This window comes from Tupaia chinensis, unplaced genomic scaffold, assembly GCF_000334495.1.
Source record: "Tupaia chinensis unplaced genomic scaffold, TupChi_1.0 Scaffold000416_1, whole genome shotgun sequence".
Classification (NCBI taxonomy): domain Eukaryota; kingdom Metazoa; phylum Chordata; class Mammalia; order Scandentia; family Tupaiidae; genus Tupaia; species Tupaia belangeri.
In genome coordinates this window covers 3,704,576-3,726,957 of record NW_006159921.1, presented here as the reverse complement: position 1 = coordinate 3,726,957, position 22,382 = coordinate 3,704,576, and the positions used below count along the sequence as shown (strand labels likewise).

General features: G+C 37.5%; 1 protein-coding gene across 2 annotated transcripts in view; it reads left to right on the top strand.

The window, feature by feature from the left end:
* The window catches only part of ANKFN1 (ankyrin repeat and fibronectin type III domain containing 1), a 368,177-nt gene that overhangs the window by 321,080 nt on the left and 24,715 nt on the right, over nt 1-22,382 (top strand). For both annotated transcript variants that reach the window (XM_006154669.2, XM_027774263.1), the window contains 2 exons: nt 9,504-9,670; nt 18,010-18,223. In XM_006154669.2, the coding sequence (XP_006154731.1) occupies nt 9,504-9,670; nt 18,010-18,223 (381 nt within the window). The remainder of the gene's footprint in view (nt 1-9,503; nt 9,671-18,009; nt 18,224-22,382) is intronic.

Sequence of the window (22,382 nt, the reverse complement as noted above, 5' to 3'; positions counted from 1 at the left end):
CCTCTTGTATCAAACCAGTAAGAGGTTCAAATGAATTGTAGAATTTGTGGCACAATGAGTGAGTGGTGACTGGAACAGAGGCAGACACTCCTTGGATTGCTCTCCAGTCACCAACTTTAGGAAACTGCCTGATGTCTCATTTTGAGACCTGGGTCTCTAAATCTGAATTTATGCCTCAGGATAAACTGCTTAAGCTCCATGTTTTCCCTGCTCCAAGCAGTTCGAACACTCAAAAGCTGATGAACAACAATTGTTATTTTCCAGAGGAGGGAAGGTTTTTAAGAAAAGTTTGAATCAGACCCGCAGAGTGGGAATTGAGAGTCCTGGGTCTCCTATTATGTGACACTGGCAATTACCTAAACTTTCTGCACCTTTTCTGTATCACAAGATTGATAACATTAGCCATACAAATGACCTGACTTTAATGTGACCATGGAGTGAGCTCCCCAGCCAAAGAGCATTATTAGTCCATGATATAACAGCATTGTCATTTTGAAATACCATTTTAGGCAACATATTTCAGTGCAAGTCAATAAATATCTATTGGGCACCTACTGTAGAGATTTAGAGAAGAGTGAGACAAAAGCTCAATATTTAAAGAGTTTTCAGTATGGTGGCAGGAGTAAAATAAGAATACAAATTATTACAAATAAGGTAGAATGAATCAGAAATTATGAGTATTAAGTGATATTTTAAAAAGAAAAGAAAGCATATTTTCTCAAAGATAACAGTAAGCCATTATGCAGAGGCTCTTTGATGTGGATGTTAAACAATGGACAGGATGCATATAACGTGTGTAAAAAGAAAAGTTTTCTTGTTAGGGGGAGTAGAATGAGAAAAGACCTGAGAACAGACAAACTCAGGAAAAGAACAAGCGGTCTCTTTTGGCTAGATTTGAGAAATGTTAGGAAATGGTAGAACATAAATTTATACAAAGTGGGACCATATTGGGTAGTATTTTCAAAGTTCAGGCTCAGAAATTTGTTTAAGATTAATTGAAAGCAAGGGTCAAAAACTTCAGAGATTATTATATTAGTCCAGCATTAGGATAGAAACAAATAAACAAAAAAGAATAAATAAGGAACATTGGGAGTTTTAGACATAAGAAATATCAACGAGAGTAGGCAACTGTTTAAATGAGGAAAAGGGAAGTCCAGAGAGTGTTCCATGGCTTTCAGTCTCAATGACTGTGAGGACACTGCTCTCTACTAGAAGAAAGAAAATCATAGGGGAAAGCGGCTTGGGGGAAAAAGTAATACTTTTAACTTTGAATATGTTGAGTCTGAAAGGGTAAAGTCAACACCCAAGTGGACATGTCCTATTGGCAGTATAAATGCAGGAGAAAACTTGGGTACTAAACAGAGAAATCTGTCCAGTGGCTACTAATAACATCTGAAGCCACAAAAGTGAGTGATTTCCCAGGGACAGATAATTGACAGAGAAAGAACTAAGGAAAGCACTTTTTTAGAGCACTAACCATAGAGATTCCATTCTATATAAAACAGTCATTGTTGTTCCATGACACATGAAATTCATTTCCTCATGACTTTGGTGGGAACAATCAATGATTTCATATCAATTAAATAGTATCTGACTCCTAAGACCATGGAGGTTTAAGCTATTCAAGTGTCCTCTCTACCTTTTCTCTGTGAAGTTCACACACTCTTCTGGGCAGCCACCTGTTGTCCCTCTGTTGTTAATCTCTATTCTACAATGTGATGAAGACTGCTAGCACCCATTTCCTCTCTCCATTCAATTTTTCATTCATTCATCAATAAATATGTATTAAGATTATAATCTACTATGTGCCATTCACTGTTCTAGGCATTGAAAAATCACCAATGAACAAACTCCCCATGAAGCTTACATTCTAGTGGAAGAGACAAATAATCAGTCAACAATGAACAACATTAATAAACCAATCAGCAAACATTAATGTTTAAATGGCAGAGAAGTGAGGGCTATGAAGAAAAAATAAATTAGGGTAAGGGACTAGAGAAGATGATGGGAGCAGTAATATACAGGATGGTCTGGGAAGGCCTCTCTGAAGAAGATACATTTGAACAGAGACATTTTCAAGCAATGTGAACATCAAGTGCAAAGTCCTTTGAGTAAGATTATGTTTGACTGAGAGATTCTGGAGTGTCGATAGTAAGAACGAGGATAGGGAATCATATCAGAGAGTTAATGAGAGTCAGATTATATAGTGTCTACCAGGCAGTGAGAATAAACTGTGAGGATACTACTTTTAAGTATATATTTTAAGTATTTTATTTTAAGAATGCTGGGAATCCAGTGGAGGATTCTGAGCTGTGGAGTACCATATTAAAAGTTTTGCAAAATCCAACAGTGCTCTCCACCCCCAAGAACAACAATAAAAAGACCTTGAAGCTAAACAAAGTTGTTTAACTTAACCTTTTCCGAATTCATCTGAACATGAATGAAACCATTTTTGGCATGGCACCTATTAGAAACCCACAAAACATATACGATGGGTTATGCTGCTCTAGAACTGTGCTTCTCAAACGTTAATATGCTTAAAAGTTAGTTGGAGAATGTGTGTGTTAAAATCCAGATTCTTGGAGCCCAAACCCAGAGATGAGTCAGTAAGTCTTGGAGGTGGTTGGAAAACTTACATTTCTAATAAGCACTCAGTGGATACTGATGTCACCAATCCATGGACTACAAACATAAATACATATTAGGAACTTACAGAACTAGAAATGTGATTAGCATAGTAATACAATAAAATCTAACTATGCTGTGTCTTTGACCTTATGCTTATGTCTTACCTTTTCTTATTGCTAAAAGCAACATATGACCATCAGATTCTATCTTTCATCTATGAAAAATGAGCCAAAGATTAAAGCCTAGGTCTCAGTAGCTCTTGACTTCAAGATGTTTTTCCCTAGATTAAGACATACTCTCTTACCCTGTTGGTCTTCTCTTATTACCTCATCAATGGGGATTCAGCTGATTAATGAGGACCATGCAAGCTTCCAGAAAAGACCACTTAGTTAGGCTTAGTTCCATTGGTTTACAAAATACTATTAGTCCTTTTTTTTTGAGACCTAGGGAAACATTGCCAATAACAGGAAACCAATACACTCTCTAGTACAAAGCTTATTGTACTTCAGCACCACCAGCAATAATTTTTAAAATATCACTGAGTCTTAATAAGAGTCGTGACATGTATTAGCCCCAATCAATCAAAGCTTTCAATAAAAGATTACCATAGCTACTACTTCTATTGGGCATCAGCTCACTAAGCATTTAATAGTACCTATATAGGAACTTCTAAAGGCTTTCTATAGAAAAACCTAAGCCTCTCTAAGAAAGATACTAAGCATTTTCATTTCTTGTAAGTGGGGACTTCTACTTTCCATAGGTAGATTCGTAGTAAAAGAGCAAAAGATAGCACTAAAAATGTCTGAGGAAGAATGTTTTTTTGGAAATTAGACAGAACTCAGAAAATTTTAATAACAATAAGGGAATTCTAATGAAACTTGAAAATATGTGAATTATAAGAAGGTGTCAATTAAAACAGAATAAAGAATTGTACTATATTTATTTGACTTGTAGAAGTCATCCCTGTCCCTATGAAAGGATTTGAAATTTGACAAACTGACCATGTTCCTGCCACTAGACTAAGTGGATCATAAATAACTTGCTAACCAGCTATGGAAAACTGCATCTGTGCCTATTCCAGCACTAAACAGATCTTGCAAAGACAAAATGATAAAGGAACTTAGCCCTCTGTCTCCTGGAGTCAACACTAGCCTGGGGCAAACCCACAAGGCACTCTTTCACAGAATTACTTGCACAGTCAAGAGAGACTTTCTAGGGAAATGGTATGAGATCTGAATGAGCAGGACTGAGACGAAGCAAAGTGGTACAAAACACCCATCACCCTTTCCACAGCCTAAGAGCTAACAGTCCACCATTCTTCGTGTAGGAGGATAGGACCCCTGTGCAATACTAAAGCGTGTGCCTGGGGGCCTGGCCTGCAAGTACCCAACTATACTAGTCTCAGGGATAAAAAGAAAAACAGCACCATGAGCCCTTAGAAACTCCATCCAGTAATATGGCCTCTTGAGGATTTGTCTAGCCTCCACTGAGGAGGTCACTCTGCCCTGACCCTGTGGTCGGTCACAACTGACAGCAGGGCTATCCTAAGGAAAGTTGATTTTTATTGATTTATTTGATTTCTCCATGATTCATACTAATTAGACTAGAAAGATAAAATACTGGAGAAGTTTAAAGAAATAGTTTGAGGCCTGGTATATATTTCTTACTTCTCTGATGGGCTGCATCCTTCAGTCAACAAACATTTACTGAGCTTCCACTGTATGCCAGGTAATTTTTTAGGGCTGGACCTACAGATATCAGTAAGATTCAGTTCGCCCACCAGAAGCTCAGAACCCAGTAGAAGATTAGAGGCATCTATATCAATAATTCCAATATATGGAAAACATTGCTGTAAGAGAGAAGCAATTGAATTTCAGAGAAATGACATCTTATCTTTCTTTACGGAGTTAATGTCTGAGTTATATCTTAAAAGGGCAAATAAATATTCAGAAAGGGAAAGAAAAAGCAAAGTAGAAAAGAAAATCATTTCAAGAATACAGAACGGCATGCATAATGGCTTGGCAATCTGAAAAGTCTAGCCCAACTAAATTTATTCTTAGTAGCTCATTGTAATGGAAGCTTCAGGCATCTGAGGAAGAATGACAAGAGATGAAGCTAAAAGTTAAAAGAGTCAAAATGATAAAAGGCCACTTATATTATCCTATGGAGGTTCAACTTTATCTAGCACGTAATGGGAATTATAAAAATATTTTAAGAAAAGGGATGATATGATCTTACTGGATTTTGGCAGCTTGTGGAAGACAGATTGCAGGAGAACATAAAAAGGGACTGGGGAACCAGCAGTTAGCGTAATCGCTATGCCGCTGGACTCCCACGTAGTCGACCACGGTTCATGTCCCGGACCCGGTGGCTTAAAACTCATGCCGGGCACGTGTGCATGTGTGCCCAAGATCCCGAGAGGAGAATGGAGGAGAAGGGATTGTGGTGTGACCATCCCCCTTGGAGAGTGATTTCTCGCTTTCTGTCTCTATGTCTCTCTCTGTCTGTCTGGCGAGTGCACGCGCCCTATAGAGAAAACCTCTCCAAAAAAAAGGGACTGAGTCAGAGTAGAGGTGACTTCCTTACCAGTCCAGCTGGGCAATAATCAGAACCATGGCAGCTACAGTGTGGGCATGGAGGAGAAAAGCAGAGGCAAGAGGAATTTAGAAGTTAAAATCAATGTGACTTTGTGATTGATTGGATGTGGTTGAAGAGCAAGATAGAGGAGCCAGAGAGTCTGAATCAGATACTAAGATGGATTATGTTGCCATCGTCCAAAACAGGAAATAGAATGAGAGAAACAGGTTTGAGGAAGGAGAGAAATGATGAGTACAGTTTGACAAATGATGAGTATTGAGGTGCTTGTGGGCTATCCAGGCCATGAGCTTAATGGAATGTCAGTCACAGGCTTGTAAGAAATGGCACAGCCTCAACCTTCATTACCATTTTTCATGATTTAGGATATCATCCCTGTATTCCAACTGTCAACTCATTCACCACCAGAAATCGTTAGGGGGGCACCTTGTACCTCAGTTCTTCCTAGAACTTTCAAAGAACCAAGGCACTAAATTGACCCCGGAAAATCGTGGCTTTGATTCCGTGGCTTCTAAACCATGCCACTTGACTTAGGCTGATTAGAATATTAATGAGTTATAGATCCTTAGGAAGAATATTCTAATCCCAATCCAGATGTAATATTCTAACCACTAAATGCTTCATTCTTTCTGGAGGTGGGGAAGTGAGAATAAACGTTTATTTTGTATCTGGCATGTGCCACATGCTGTGTCAGGCACTTTAGACCCGTTAGTTATTCATAGGAAGACATTCATATCCCGGTCTTAGATAACAAGGAAAGTTCAGGAGGTTACATGTCCACCCTCATACAGGTAGTAAGAAACAGAATCATGATTCAAACTCAGGTCAACTTGATATCTAAGCCCACGTACTTTCTACTCTGCTATATGCCTAGTGGTGACACCAACCACATTACGTAGGAAAAAAAATAAAGGGGGCAGGGACCTGTAGAAAATAAGACTTAGTTTGTGAATTGCTAACAAATCACGTGGTCCACATAATAGCATTATTGTAGCCTTAAACCATTTTGTCTGTAAAATGCATGTGATTCACATTTTAAAAAAAAATTAGAAGCTTCCAGTCTATCCTCCCCTCCTCAGTGATGGCTACCAAATGTATCATTGCTAAACCACAAAAGACTATGTTAAAGTAACATTTGTTAACGTAACATTAAAGGCTCTGGATAAAAACCACTAGAGCGGGAAACTGAAGCATTATAGTTAAAACCTCCTCATAACTCACTTGTGGTGCATGGCATGGATGGTGTGGGTGCTGAGACCACCCACTGACCCAAGGCTCCTACCACAAAGAGAAACAAGAGAAAGCTGTGAACGCTATGGCTTTTTAAGAATTCAGATGGGACTGATAGTATTCTTTTAAAGAAACTGTTCAGTGCCTCTCCATATCTTTCCAGTCATATTTTAGAAAGAAGAAAAAAAAAAGCTGAATTTTTTTAACCACTTGGGTTTGGAAAGACAGCCTGTGAAACACTTAACTCTCTTCACTCTCCAGCGAAGGGAGGACATCTGTCAAGTTCCGACACGATATAATCCCTCCTTGAAAGGCATAGAGACATATTCAGGGAGCTATGAGGGTCAAGAGTAAGCTTACTCCATAGGAAGGAGTCACCTATGGCATTTCCAGTAAATATTACAGACCTGAAATACACCTTTAAAAAGAGGAAAATCAAGCACATGGTGAGAGAAAAGAGCAGCGGGAAAGAGGAACCTTTGGGGAAGGGCTTGCTGCTTCTTAACAGCTCCTGCATTTATTTATTTAGTCAATAAACATTAGTGGAGATGCTACACTGTTCCAGGTTTTGAGGAAATAAAGGCAGCAGGTTCCTGCTCTCAAAGAAATCACAATTTAATACCAAGCCAGTCAAGTAAACACATAATTATAATGAAGCAAGAATAAGTGTCATAATACATTCAGAAACAAGTGCTCTAGGAGCAAACAAAAAAGAGAGACTAGTTCCACCTTAAAAGGAGGAACTGTCAGTGAAAATTTCACTGAAAAGAAGAGGGTTACACAGAATTTTTAAGTATCTGAAGGTGACCTAAAGGTACTGGCAGAGAAGGGAAAGAAAGCCATGACTGAAAGCATGGAAGTACAAAATGACCCGTAATAGGCTACTACAGGTCATTGACCAAAATTTAGAATTGATGGGAGTTGAGAATGGACGGTGGTCACATGATGGAAGATACGACTAGAGATACAATCAATCAAATCCTAGGAGTTTTCCTTATGGGAAGAAGATACTTGGATTTTCATCCTGATATCAAGAAGGAGCTCTCCAGGGACCAGCAGCTAGCATAATGGCTATGTCGCTGAATTCCCACGTAGTCGACCATGGTTCGAGTCCCGGACCTGGTGGCTTAAATTCACGCCAGGAATTTGTGCGTGCATGCCCAAGATCCTGAGAGGAGAATGGAGGAGAAGGGACTGTGGCTTGGCCATCCCCCCTGGGGGGTGATTTCTCGCTTTCTGTCTCTTTGTCTCTCTCTGTCTTTCTGGTGAGCACATTGCGCCCTATAGCAAAAACCTCTCAAAAAAAAAAAAAAAAAGGAGCTCTCTAGAGGTACTTAAGCAGGAAAACTGTGTGAGAATTAGATCATCTGTAAGAACCTCAATAATTTATCATTTACTGAGAGGGTATATTAAACCAGTTCTCTGTGTAAGGAAATGAAGTGATAAATGGAATAGAAGAGATGGGAAGGAAGTATGATACCAGAGAAAAACAATCAGCTTCAGAACTGAATCTACCCAAATTGAGAAACGCCTCCTTCAAAGAGGGCACAGATGGAGTAAAGATGAACCACTGACACCCTCATCCCATCCTTCTCTTCCACTTCCATACAAGGAAAGGCCAATGGAGCAGGTTACCCTTACACTCACGTAAGATTTACCCAAAGAGGAAATCAGCCAAGGAGGAAGCATGCATTGGTACTATGGGATTTGTAGAGTGCACAGAAATACTTCAATTTTCAGAGAAGTAGGGCATCCTCACTGCCGTGTAAAGATGATCGGGTGCCCTGTCTTTAGATAGGATGATTTTCAGTTTCTATAAATGGCCAGATATGGGTCTCGAGAATCAATGACAAAAGGGTGCAAAGGCAGTAATTACATGTTCTCCCTAGAATTCCTTACTGAAAAACCCAGAATAAAAATGCAGACCTGTTTAGTTACAATAGCCCTACTTCCAAAGCATCGAACACACTGCAGGTAGGAGGTACACAAAGCAAGCGAGGTTCTTACAATGTCTCTGAATTCGATAAGACTCAGAAAGAGGCTGACACTACACTCTGAACCAGGATGCTTTCTTTGTCCCACTGGAATGTGAAGTTATTAAACACAATCAGAGTGGGGCAGAGCTGTATAGAACATCTGACCACCCCAGGCTGTTTGCACTAAGTGCAGTCCTACACTGCTCTGACCCTCCTAGAGAAGGAAACGTGATGGAGATGAAGGTTAGACGCTTTCCTATGGCCTCTGTACCATTATCTTTTGAGAAAGAAAGACCAAGTTTGCTGAAGATAAAAATGGTCTAACAAGGCACTGGTTTCCGTCATCCTTCCAGAGGAGCCAAAGAGAGGGAGGTGCAGAAGATCAAGATCCATCATAATTGGCCCTCAGGGAAGTTTTGAGGTCAGACCAAAGACACTCTGAAAAAAAGCAGGTTATGTATCTTCTGAAGTGTATCTTCTGGCCTTGGAGTGAAGCAAGTAAAATAAAAACTGGAAATCAGACTGAAAATTGAAACTAGATTTCAAATTGCTTTTTGACTTTTTTCTTATTTAAAGTGATAAGCAAGCTTATTTTCCCAGTCATATATCATATATCATATATATATATATATACACACACACACACACACACACATATATAGACACACACACATATGTGTGTATAAATATATACACATATCTATATTATAGATGTATGCATATATCTATAATACAGATATGTATATGCATATATATATGCATATACATATATATATATATATATATATATATATATATATATATATATTATGTAAAACATAAACTGCTGCTTGGGCAAACTCCTCTTCCTCATACCTCACCAGAAGTTGGGAAACCTTAAAAGGGAACACTGTCTGACTTAAGCCAGACAGCTGGCCCCTTAAGAGCACATTTATAATTTATTTATGGCTTAATATTTTCCACTGATAGGATTAATAAATCATGTTTTTATTCAACTTGTTTTCTCTGAGGTATGAATTTCTTTATTTTGATACCAGATCTTAACATGTTTTATTTTGCTTGTCCATTTTCCAGTTCATTTTTGCAGCTACAGGGAGAAATTTATTAGTCTGTATTGCCGCCTTTCTGCTGTTATGGAGCTGGATTCTCTGAATACCCAACAATCCCTGAGGGAAGCGATCTCAGACAGCGAGGTTGCAGCTGCCAAACAAAGACACCAGCAAGTTTTAGATTTCATTCAGGTAATAGTTTATTTCTTCTGAGGTAAAAGAAGAGGCAAAGTAGAAGGGATAAAATAGAAGCATGAGAAAGAACAGTGATCTTAGCCAATTCAAAGAACACAATATGCAAGTAGCCTGTTGATGTGCTGAAAATGTAGAGCTCAAAAATATGCGAGATTTAAAACAAAGGCTTAAGAAAAAGTTACAGATAAATTAGAATATTACTAAGAACTAAATTATAATATTACTAAGAGCTCAGAAATATGTGAGATTTAAAACAAAGGCTTAAGAAAAAGTTACAGATAAATTAGAATATTACTAAGAACTAAATTATAATATTACTAAGAGCTCAGAAATATGTGAGATTTAAAACAAAGGCTTAAGAAAAAGTTACAGATAAATTAGAATATTACTAAGAACTAAATTATAATATTACTAAGAGCTCAGAAATATGTGAGATTTAAAACAAAGGCTTAAGAAAAAGTTACAGATAAATTAGAATATTACTAAGAACTAAATTATAATATTACTAAGAGCTCAGAAATATGTGAGATTTAAAACAAAGGCTTAAGAAAAAGTTACAGATAAATTAGAATATTACTAAGAACTAAATTATAATATTACTAAGAGCTCAGAAATATGTGAGATTTAAAACAAAGGCTTAAGAAAAAGTTACAGATAAATTAGAATATTACTAAGAACTAAATTATAATATTACTAAGAGCTCAGAAATATGTGAGATTTAAAACAAAGGCTTAAGAAAAAGTTATAGATAAATTAGATATTACTAAGAACTGTATCAGTCACTAGGGTAGATAACAGTGGCTTTCCATAATGGAAAGGAAAGATTATCCCCAGAAGTAGTGATTAGAATGTTATTCTCACCAATAATAATTTCAAAGGAAAGAAAAATAGTATTAATTAATTATCTCAGACAAAAAGAAAATGAAATGTTCCACTGGTTTATCTTAACTCAAATCCAGTTAGACCTGAGTCCTTATGTGTTAGACTTCTTTCTGGCAGAGTTAAAACTTTAGTATGTGGCTACCAAGGCAGTAAAATGCGTTCCTTGTCCATGGTCTAGTCTGGAAAGTCCTTATGGTGACACCTGAGGATCTGTCAAACAGGTGCTCACTAGTAGTAGTCAAGAGAACTTGGATCTGGCCTGAAATCACCTCAGAATCCTAAGTCAAGCCTTACATACGATCATTGTGCCCATCAGTTACCCAAGTCAGAAAATGAATATAATAGTAATATCCTCATGTTAAAAATGTCTATGATATATAATCAGTTCAATTTGATAAATACTTAATAAACACCCAGGTGCCAGGCACTGAAAGTTGAATTAGACATGGTCCCTGACCTTAAGGAGTTTAAAATCCATTAGGGTAGACAAGAAATGTGTGTAAATACAATATTAAAATGTTAGGTGTCAAAAGACAAAGACTGGTAAAAAAAGTTCCAAGTCCACCTAAATTAGTAAAAATTTACTTTTACTGGTAGCTATCCAAAAAGTCACCATGGAGGATGCAATTGATATCTGAGCTGAGCCTACAGGAATGAGTTAAATTGTAGTGAGAAGTATTCAAAGAAAAAATATAAACAGATAAATCAAAAATAGCAGAAAGATTTGAGGAATAAGTAGTCATGGTTGATTGAGGCATAAATTAAGTGATAGAAATGAGAAATTAGGCAAGAATAAAAAATTGGCAATGAAATCAGATCAGAATGCAAAGGCTTTATTGAAGGCTATGGTAAGAAATTTGTACTTTATTCTATAGACAATAGGGAGCTAGCCAAGATTTTGCAGAAAGTAAGTTGTAGGCTCTCACAGCTCTGTTTAGAATAGACTAAAGCAGGGCAGATATTCTTCCCATATGCATTGGTATGGCCATACTGGTTGTTTATTGTAAGCATTCATTCTGATAGAACGTGTTTACAAAATAATTTATGTATCATTCCTGGATTTAAGAGAAAAACAAAAGGCAGAGAAATTATTGGGTTGTCTGTAAAGTCATGATACATTTTTTGCATAGAAAGCTATGTCATGACTTTCTCAACAACCTAACAGATAAGCTTTTTATAACTATCCAGAAAATAAATAATAAGGATTTAAGATGATGAAATGCTGTGAACTTTGAACACACAAAAATCTAAGTCCTAATCTTCTTATCTGTAAAATAGAGATGATAATAATAGCACTACCTCATAGTGTCAGTGAGAGAATTCAATGAGACTGTATGTAAGTAAAGCGCTAAGTTCCTGGCAAATAGTAAGTATGCAGTAAATTATCATGAATTAATATTATCTACTTATGAATAAGAAAAGAAAAATCTTTTGAGATAAGAATATACAAGATTTGGATATTTTTAACTACTCTGGAAGAAGATACTGTAATATATTTGCAAAGTGATAAGCAGACAAATCTTTAGGATTATAATACTGTCTTCATCCTATAAATGAGGTATGTTAGATGATCTCTCAGACTAAAGAAATGACCTCTCTAAAAGGTTCTTTGCTTTCTTGACCTGAGAATGTAGTGTGTAAAATTCAAGAAGCTTACTTTATTTATTTCATTTTCAGTAAATATAGAACATAGATGATGGAGAAAGGGAAGGAAAAGGAAAATGAAGAAAATATGGAAGACTAGCACATCTATTAAATCTAGTATAAGCCACAGCAGAGCATAGGAAGAATGGTAATGGACCAGAAGTCAAGGAGCATACATATTTAGTCCCAAATCTTCTATACTCTGGAGTGCAAGACAATTTGCTTGATGTACAGAGGCCCCACTTTCCTCGTGTGTAAAATGAAAGGATTGAACTAGATGACTCCTAATGGCCTAGTTGGCTCTAATGTTCAATGATAATAAAAAATACCTTTAAATAAATATTTCTGTTCCTGCCTCCTTCCAGTTAAGCCTCCCTGAATCCAATGATTGATCATCCAATGAGGAGGCTGACTTTCTTTTGTCTGCAGCAGTCTCACACCCCTCCAGGAATTCCTGGCTCCAATTTTACTCCCTGACTACTACCCTTGCTCCTTTCTTTTTCATGTAGGCTAGCTTCATTGCCTTTTTCTCTTCCTTTACATAACAGACCATTAAGTGAGTTGGATAAAGGCAGGTGAGCTAAGGAATTCTTCTAAGTTCTAGCCTGCTCTAGTATCCCAAAGAAGGCAACTTGAGAGCCTCCTGTACCTGATTCCCTTCTAGTCAGACAGACACACATAGATATGGATAAGAGATAATTCCCAAAGGGTTCAAGAAATTACCACTTGGCCAAGATAAAACCAGACCATCTCTCTGCACCTATAACCTTCAGTGGACCACCTTGCCCTAGGCAACAGGGACAGATTCACTAAGAGGAGATCATTCAATAGCATCTCTCCCTTCATGTGTGTTGCTTCTCAGTCTGTCTCTCTCAAAATGAAAACCAGCTGCATCCACTCACCTATTGGTGTTCACAGCTCAGCCCACTGCACACTATAACCTGCAAAGGCAACCGCCAGTTGTGAGCATTTCTATGAATCCAGATCTAAGACGGTGCTGAAGTCACTACACAAACCAAACATTGTAAAGAGCAGGGAGTCTATGTAAATACAGTCAGGAAAAGAAGCCAAGAAGTACAGCCAGAAAAGGGGAGGGCTGGATCAGGGGAGGTGTAGAAAATCATAGATAACGTATACAGGCTTTATAGACAGCACACACAGCAGAAATGTCAAAAGTGTGACCTGGAGCTTGGCATATTTTGAGCCGCTAAAGCCTAAAGAGCAATTAGGCCATAATTTATATACTGTAATGTTTCAAATGCTCCTAAGCTGTAATAGAAACACAGCTCATTAAATATGGCCCATCTATCATCCCCTCAAGCACCTTGTAGCTGTACTATAAGGAAACCAATCACCTTTACATTTTAATAAAAATATTATCTTGCCTGAGTACAGAGAAAGGAGTATAATTTATGGGATGAAGACTGAAATTTTTAAAGGCCAGAGTGAGAAATGGATGCAGAATTTTTAATCAACAGACCTGGGGGATTCATGGTCTTTCTTTTTAAAAATGTGTCAGCAAGTCTTTAGAAGCTGAATTTAGACCTTAAAATCAGGAGGGATTATGTTGTCAGTTACTTTTAGATCAACAGTAGTAAAATGGGTGAAAATTATACTTCTTTTGGAGCTACTTAGCTAAAGTCCCATTAAACTCAATCCACAGGCCTCTCTACACCTCTGTCATTATTGTTGTTTTCAGTTAAGACTTCTTTACCTCATCCCTGAGAAAAATTAAGAATTAAACACATTTTTCTACACAATTTTTTAAATTTCTACACTAAATCTCTCTAACCATCCTCAGCAACAGGGCTGAAACAACCTCATCCAAAGAAAACAGGTAGATTATTAGTTTCCTATGACTGCTGTAACAAATTACCACAAAATGAGTGGCTTAACACAATAGAAATTTATTCTCTCATGGTTCTGGAGACCAGAAGTTTGAAATTAGGGTATTGGCAGGGTCGTACTCCCTCTGTAGGCTCTAGGAAAGAATCCATTCTCTGGCTTTTCCAGCTTCTGGTAGCTGTTGGCATCCTTAGACTTGTGTCTACATTATTTAATCTCTGCTTCTGTGGACCCATTGCCTCCTTCTCCGGGGTGTGCCAAATCTCCTAAGAATGACTCACTCTTAAAAGAATGTCCTTATCAGGACATTTGTTGAATTAGATCTCACTCAAATAATCCAGGATAAACTCCTCTTCTCAAAAGTCTTAATGACATTTTGCCATATAAGTAATATTTACTTTCTTATCATATAAAGTGATATTCATAAATTATTGGGATTAGGACATGGACTTATCTTTTGGAGTCAACCCTCTATAATAATTATGATTATCATGGTAACAACTGAAAACTTTATAACATTATAGTTCATGCAGTGCACTCATCTATATTATCTTACTAATCCTCACAGTAACTCTGAGGGTACAGATCTAAAGAATTAGAGAATCATTCCATTCATTCGTTCATTCATTCATTCATTCATTCATTTAGTCACTCACTGAACTATTATTTTTGAGTACCTTCTCTGCACAAAGAAAAGAAAAAGATACAAAATCATAGTCTCTGTCCTTGACAAATCCAGCTAGAGTAAACTAGAGAATGGCACTATAAATTACTTTGAGACAAGCATATATTTTATGAGGCAGGAAAGAACAACAATCTCATTGGAAAAATTTATCTACCTGGGATTCCCATTTTGACTTTATCCCTTGAACTTCAGATTTCTCCCTTCCAAATGGCTGTGTCACCTCACAGACCTGCCCACTGCTGAACTTCCCGTTCAACTCACTAAGCTAACAAAGCCTGAAGCACAGTCTCATGCTTTCATCACCAGCTCTGAATACTCTACCAACTCCTGTCACCTGAGGACAGAACAGAACTAGAATACAAGAAAAAATGGTTATCAGCTACGCAGTACTATTCACTAATTCACTCTAGCTTGCCTGTCTCTCTGAATATGACAGAATAAATGTCACAATTTCGGACTCTACTCTGTGTTAGGAGTACTAGGTTTTTAAAATATTTTTAAATACAGGTTAAAGACCTAAAAAGGAATTATGAACATAAAACATAACACTTGATAGTACCTTATCTTTAAAACTACTACAATCAGAGATACCTTAACTTTGCATTATTTATACAGTGAATATCTTCCACCTGGAAGATGAGTGACATCAATATCCTAAATATTCTTCAGAAACAAATCACAGGGGCCAGGAAGTAAAATGTGATACAATCCCCCATGGGAGGGTTGTCGGTCCAAGTCGGATGATCTCCTTGAGTACAATGGGCACACACTTGCCTATGTTCCAGGGCTGGGTGAAGGTTGGGGGTGGATCACAGCATCAAGACTCTATTGGGGTTCCTATCTCTTTCTCTTGCTCTGTTTCATTTATGGAAGGAAGGAAGGAAGGAAGGAAGGAAGGAAGGAAGGAAGGAAGGAAGGAAGGAAGGAAGGAAGAAAGAAAGAAAGAAAGAACGAAAGAACGAACGAACTTCTTTTAAAAAATCATAAAGCAAGTGGAAGGGACCTTCCATCATCTAGTTCAACCTCCTCCTCTTTGTACAATTGAGTAAATGGGCCCAAAGAAGATAATGCCTTGGCCAAGGCATCCAGTGAAATCAGAGGCAAAGCCAACCACTAGCACCAGAGTCTTCTTTTTTTTTTTTTTTTTTTTTGAGAAGTTTTTGCTATAGGGCGCGTGCGCTCGCCAGACAGACAGAGAGAGACATAGAGACAGAAAGCGAGAAATCACCCCCCAGAGGGGATGGCCACACCGCAATCCCTTCTCCTCCATTATCCTCTTGGGATCTTGGGCACACACGCACACATGCCTGGCGTGAGTTTTAAGCCACCGGGTCCAGGACGTGAACTGCGGTAGACTACATGGGAGTCCAGTGACATAGCCATTATGCTAACTGCTGGTTCCCTAGCACCAGAGTCTTATGGAAAAAAAAAAAAATTTTTTTTTCTAACAACCCTTCCTTAGAGATATAATAACCAGAAAGTTCACAGTCAGTGTCTATCAAGATCTGGGAAAACGTCTCTCATCTACAAAGACAGTCAGAAAAATATGAGTGACTTTTACACCAGTAGGCATCAGCAAAACTATGACTGTACTTTAAAACAAAACTGTGATATTAAAGCCACTTGGGTAACCCAAAAATCAAAATGGTAACCATCTAAAATAAGCTACCCTCAAAATGTAAAGATGTTTAAGTTACTTAAGAATAAGCTATCTAGGGACCAGCAGTTAACATAATGGCTATGTCGCTGGACTCCCACATAGTCGACCGCAGTTCAAGTCCCGAACCCAGTGGCTTAAATTCACACCGGGCGCATGTGCATGCATGCCCAAGATCCCAAGAGGAGAATGGAGGAGAAGGAATTGCGGCATGGCCATCCCCCCAGGGGGTGATTTATCGCTTTCTGTCTCTCTGTCTCTCTGTCTGTCTGGTGAGCGCATGCACCCTATAGCAAAAACCTCTCCAAAAAAAAAAAAAAAAAGAATAAGCTATTTAAACAGATTTGTAATTTAGAAGCTCTTATTTTATATGTAAGAAACTTAAAAATAAAAAGTTATTCCTTTTCTATTAACATAGCTCTAAGAACTTTACTTAACAAAATACTCTAGTAATGCTTTGTTTTTTTCTTTTTTATTATTTTATGATCTATATTTAATCCAATTATTGTACATCTCTATAGCACGCAATATGTTTTTCAATGTATGCATGCAATAATCAAATCAAGGATATTATCATATGTATCATTTTCAACAGAGAACTTTGCAATCTTGTATCTGATAAGTTTTTTCCCTAAGCTGCTCCCATCCATGCTCTACCATCCACTCTTCTCCTAGACAGTTTCTAGTGTCTACTCTTGTCCTCCCTACTAGTATATCTTTGGATCTCTCAATTTCTGCCATAGAGTACAGATATTTGTTAGACTTTGTGTTTTCCTAGTTCACATCTAAGACATGTCTTTCTTAAAGTATTCTAAAATTCAGTCTTTATCATTATGTTTTCCCCACAATATGTCAATGAGGAATATTTCATTATATGCTAAGAGATGATAACACTTTATATGTGTGAGCAGTATATTACAAAGGACTTTAAAATTCATCATTTCTTTTTCTCCAAATCTACATCAGTAGGGGGATGAAGTGACACTGTGGTTTTGATGCAAGAATGTATGCAAATAAGTGTTATCAATTTTAGATTACTATGGCATAATAGAGTAACAATAATTGGAGACAACTCGATGTATACTTCAAAACAGAAGAGTGACTTTCAAAAGTATGAAGTAATGATAAGTGTTTGAAATGGTGGATATGTTTATTGTCCTGATTTGATCATTACACAATGTATACATGTTTTGATAACCTGAAACATATACAACTATTATGTGTAAGTTAGAAAATATAATATTACAAAAATTATCATCACAGCTCATCATCACAGCAACATAGTGAGGTATAAAAGGGAAGCTGTTTTGCCTGTTTATTTTGCAAATAAGGCAACTAATGCTCTAAAAGGTTACATGCGTTGCTAAATGTTATCACACAGCTAAGAGGCATATCTCAGGTCAAATCCGGGTCTGCCACTATTTGCAGTAAATGATACAGCCTCTCATGTAAAAACATGTAATATACAAGAGATTACAAATAAGGGATATTTTCTGGCTTACAACGCAATGTTGAAAATATTTTACTTTTGCTAAAAAGCAATACTGTGGAAAATGGAAAAAGGAAAACATACTCCTTCTTGATAGCTATCTAATTCATGACTTTCACCATTTTATTTTAAAGCAAATAGATGAAGTTTGGCGTGAAATGAGATGGATCATGGATGCTCTACAGTATGCAAGATACAAACAACCAGTTTCTGGCTTGCTCATCACTAAACTGATAGATCCTTCAGATGAGCAGAACCTGAAGAAAATCAGCTCTACGTCATCACACATAGACTGTCTTCCATCCCCATCTCCATCACCAGAGATGCACAGAAGAAAAGCAGTGAGTGGTAAGCAATAAGATCTAAAGTTCAGTCACAAGATTCTTGGCCCTTTTTCCACTGATGAGGTTCTTTGTGCTGAGGCATTGTTTCTAGCAAGTGGTGGGAAACATTGCTGTGTGGTAAGAGTCTAAAACCATAGAGGGAACAGAACCAGTACAGTGAAAGGGTAGGAAGCTAAAGCAACAACCTAAGATAAATTCCATATAGAGATATGAAAAGTTCAGTTCAGTTCTGTACAATATTCTAAGACACAAAAGGATACAGAGCAAGGATGACCCTTCAGAAATGCATAATCGGAGGACCAGTAGTTAGCATAATGGCTATGTCACTGGACTCCCATGTAGTCGACCACAGTTCGAGTCCCGGACCTGGTGACTTAAACTCATGCCGGGCACGTTTGCGTGCATGCCCAAGATCCCGAGAGGAGAATGGAGAAGGGATTGCAGTGTGGCCATCCCCCCGGGGGGTGATTTCTCTCTTTCTGTCTCTGTGTCTCTCTCTGTCTGTCTGGCAAGCGCACATGCCCTATAGCAAAAACCTCTCAAAAAAAAAAAAGAGAGAAATGCATAATCAGGACTACTGTGGTGCCAGGTGAAGGGCACAGCCAAAGAAATCTGACCAAATCCAGGTAAGGAAGAACAGGCCCAACCTTTATTAAATAAGACCTGACACGAATGAGAAAAAAAGCAAGTTCCAGCCCAGGAAAGAGTTTAAGACAAATTTCCAATCCACATGGCATGAATGCTCTAGAGTAGGAGGTGAGCTAGAGAAAAGCTGGATTAACTAGAATCCTGAAACTGAGGTCAAATAAGTAGCTTGGCCTCATCACACATACAATGAACTTATACAGCAGCGGGAGGAGATGTCTAGCAAGACACCTCCTCTCTTAGTCTCACGACTAAGTTAACGCAAAGTCATACAAAATACCTTTCTGCTTAACATAAAACATGACTAGGTTAATGCAAATTCCTACAAAATACTTTCATGCTTATAAACAGAGAGAAAACATACTGTGAAATGGTCTTACTTAAGACATGTTGAGACTTAGGACCAGTTTACTAGTCAATTAAAAAAAAATGGTCACCCAAAGCCTGTTTCTTGATTCTATATTTATAAGCACTCAAATTTTGTAAGTTTCATATTTTTAAGCAGTTCTGATTTGTGGGCTTGCCCCATAGGGGGCAGCATGAGCTTAGGCTTTCAGCACAGCAGAAAGAGCCTGGGCTTAGAAATCAGAGCCCTGGATTCAAATCCAAGCTTTGTTTTACTAGCTGTATGAGCTTGAAGAGATTAACACACCCATGTTTCAGTTTCTGTGTATATAATATTAGGATAATAATACCTACACCTTGAAGAGTTATTTGTAAATAAGACAATCTATATCAGAGATGCATGGCATATAATAGATCATATAATATAGATATCATATTTAAAGTTATTATGTTTCTTTTATTATTTTTTCTTTTTAAAAGTTATTATTCTTATAGAAAAATTTTAGTGACAATATGAGCCTTTTTGATAAGAAAATTTGTATGTACTTACATGTTTTAAAAATCTCAGTGTCTAAAAATCAAAATTTGGCAAGTGGAAGAACTTAGGAGATAGCCAATTTACATACCAAAGGAATTTATGACTTGCCAAGTAATTCAACAAATGAGTTACTTAAATAGAGTATATTTTCATAGATTCCCACTTGGCTGGAAGTACAAATCAAAAAACATCTTTGCCAGAACTAGGCTAATGGGAGATACAGATACATTAAACAAAAATAATTGCTAATTATATATGTGCTCTCAGGTCTATTGAAACTGTTAAACTTTAAACTTGTAAGATCAAAGAGAGCTTCCAGGAGGAGGTGATAGAATCCAGTATGGATGGATAAGCAGGAATTGAGCAGAAAAAGAAGAAAGAGGAGGGTGCTATAGGCCAAAGAAATAGATTGTACACTTGTAGTTTAGAGAACTGCAGCAGTCTGGCTATAACTCAGTTTCTAAGTACACTATTTATCTGTTTATTCTCTTTTTTTTTTTCACTGAAAACAATATTTATCTGTTATTCATCCTGTGCCAGGCACTCTTCAAAAACAGAGTCATGGTGATAAACAAAGCAAAGTCTCTATCACTATAGAGCTTATATTATACAGTGATAAATAATGAAAACATAAACAAGATAATTTCAGGTAGTGAAAAATCCAACATATAATATAAAACATTAGTAGAGGAGGTGGGTAGTCAGGGAGAGTGTTGAATTTATTAAGATGATCAACAGAGATCTATCTAGAAAGGTGACATTAGAACCCACCATTTAAAAAAAGGACTAGTAATAAATTGGAATACTCCAGGCAACACAATAGGAAAAGGCCCTGAGACGGGTGAGGGATGGAAATAAGGCCAAAGTTTTTGGAGCAGAGTGAACAAAGGGGGAAGTTTGAGAGAAAGAGTAAAAAGAGACAGGGACCAAAGCAGGCAAGGTTCTGTAGGCCATTGTAAGAAGTTTGGGTTGTATCCTACTTGTGACAAAAGCTATTAAACACTTCTAAACAAGGATTGATATTATCTAAATTGCTCTTTAAAATCAAATCTGGTTGTTGCATGAAAAGTCCTTAGGGAGAAAATATTGGAAACAAGGAAACCAGTTAGACTGACAAAGGAGATACCAAATTTTCTGACATGGGTATCTCAGGGAATCATGATGCTATTTAAAAAAAAAAAAAATTATTAAAAAAATAGGAGGGAAGGAAGGCAGTAGCTAGAGAAATATAGAGTTTGAAAGGGCATTTTTTTTAAGGCAAGGAAGATATGCCTTCTGATGTTCCACGGTTCTTATAATTCTACAAACAACTCTTCAATTTTACTTCCAACTTCATAGCCCTCTCTGCTCACAGACTTTCCCAGTGTTTACTCTTCTCTTGGCTGCTAAGAACTATGTTCCTCCTAGGCTGTATGAGGGTGGCCTCCTTTATGCACAACAGTGCCAAACTCTCTCACTGGCCTGAGGACAGGTTACAAACATTCCCTGCTGGGACAATGTGACCAATTACATTCAGATTTTATTAACTTACAATGTGAATGATCATCATTCTGTTTCTCAAGTCCTCTATTTCTATTAAACCAAGATTCCATGGACTTTGTGAAACACAAAGACATGAAGGGCAGCAAAATGACAAATAGAAACCAGTGACAGAAAAGCACTTTTGAGAGCTGTGAAGAAGTATCTAGTGTCCTATCCCCTAACAAAGCAGAAGCAGTTCAGAACAATCTACCTTGACTTACTCTGTCCTCTCTACGGGTATGACCACTTTGAATTTCCTGAAACCATTTGTGAAGGGGGAAAATCCAAGTTAGAGGAACATACCTGCTGGTTACTCACAGAACAAAGTTTACAGCATAATTCCATTATGGGTTGCTAGGGTCCATCTAACTTCTAAGGAATCTTCTGGAAATATAGAGCCTATCATAAACCTAGCCTCTGGTGCTAGCCCCAGATTCTGTTTAAAGGCTGTTGAGTACCTTGGATTTGTTTGTGCATATCTGTTGGGGACTAGGGAGATAGCAGTGGAACCCTTTAACTTACTTCTCATTTCTGTGTGGTTTTCAAAACACAGAGTAGAACTCCTCTGAGTCAATTAACATTAAGCATCTCCCAAGGACCCAAGGGGGAAAGTTGGCTCCTAGAAAAAGCAGCTCAAAGCAGGGGGTGGAATGATTTGGTCCATCACATGGGTATTTTCTCTCCCACTCCTTTTCTGTGGGTATAGTGGTCACAGACAGCAGCAATTTTTTTTCCAAAGCTGCTGTTTCTCCTGGTGACGCATGGGTGAGGCAATAGAGGGGAGGGGGCGTTGTTTCCTTCAGATGCATTTGAAGATTATCCTGATCTTCCATATGTAAATCTTCCTGGTAACCTTTTCCCAGATGACGTTAAGAACATTATGGCATAAACTAAACAGTTCAAAAAATCAACGGACTCTAGGAATACTCTTGGGAAATTTGAAGGTGAACAAACTCCCAAGGTTCTACCTAAGGCCTGATGAGAGATTCAGGAAAATCATTTTTTTTAATTATTTAAATTCTATTCAAACAGAGTGGAACTAGATACATGTGTGTATGTATATTGTGCCTCACTGGATCCATTTCAAATGAGGAAATATATATATATATATATA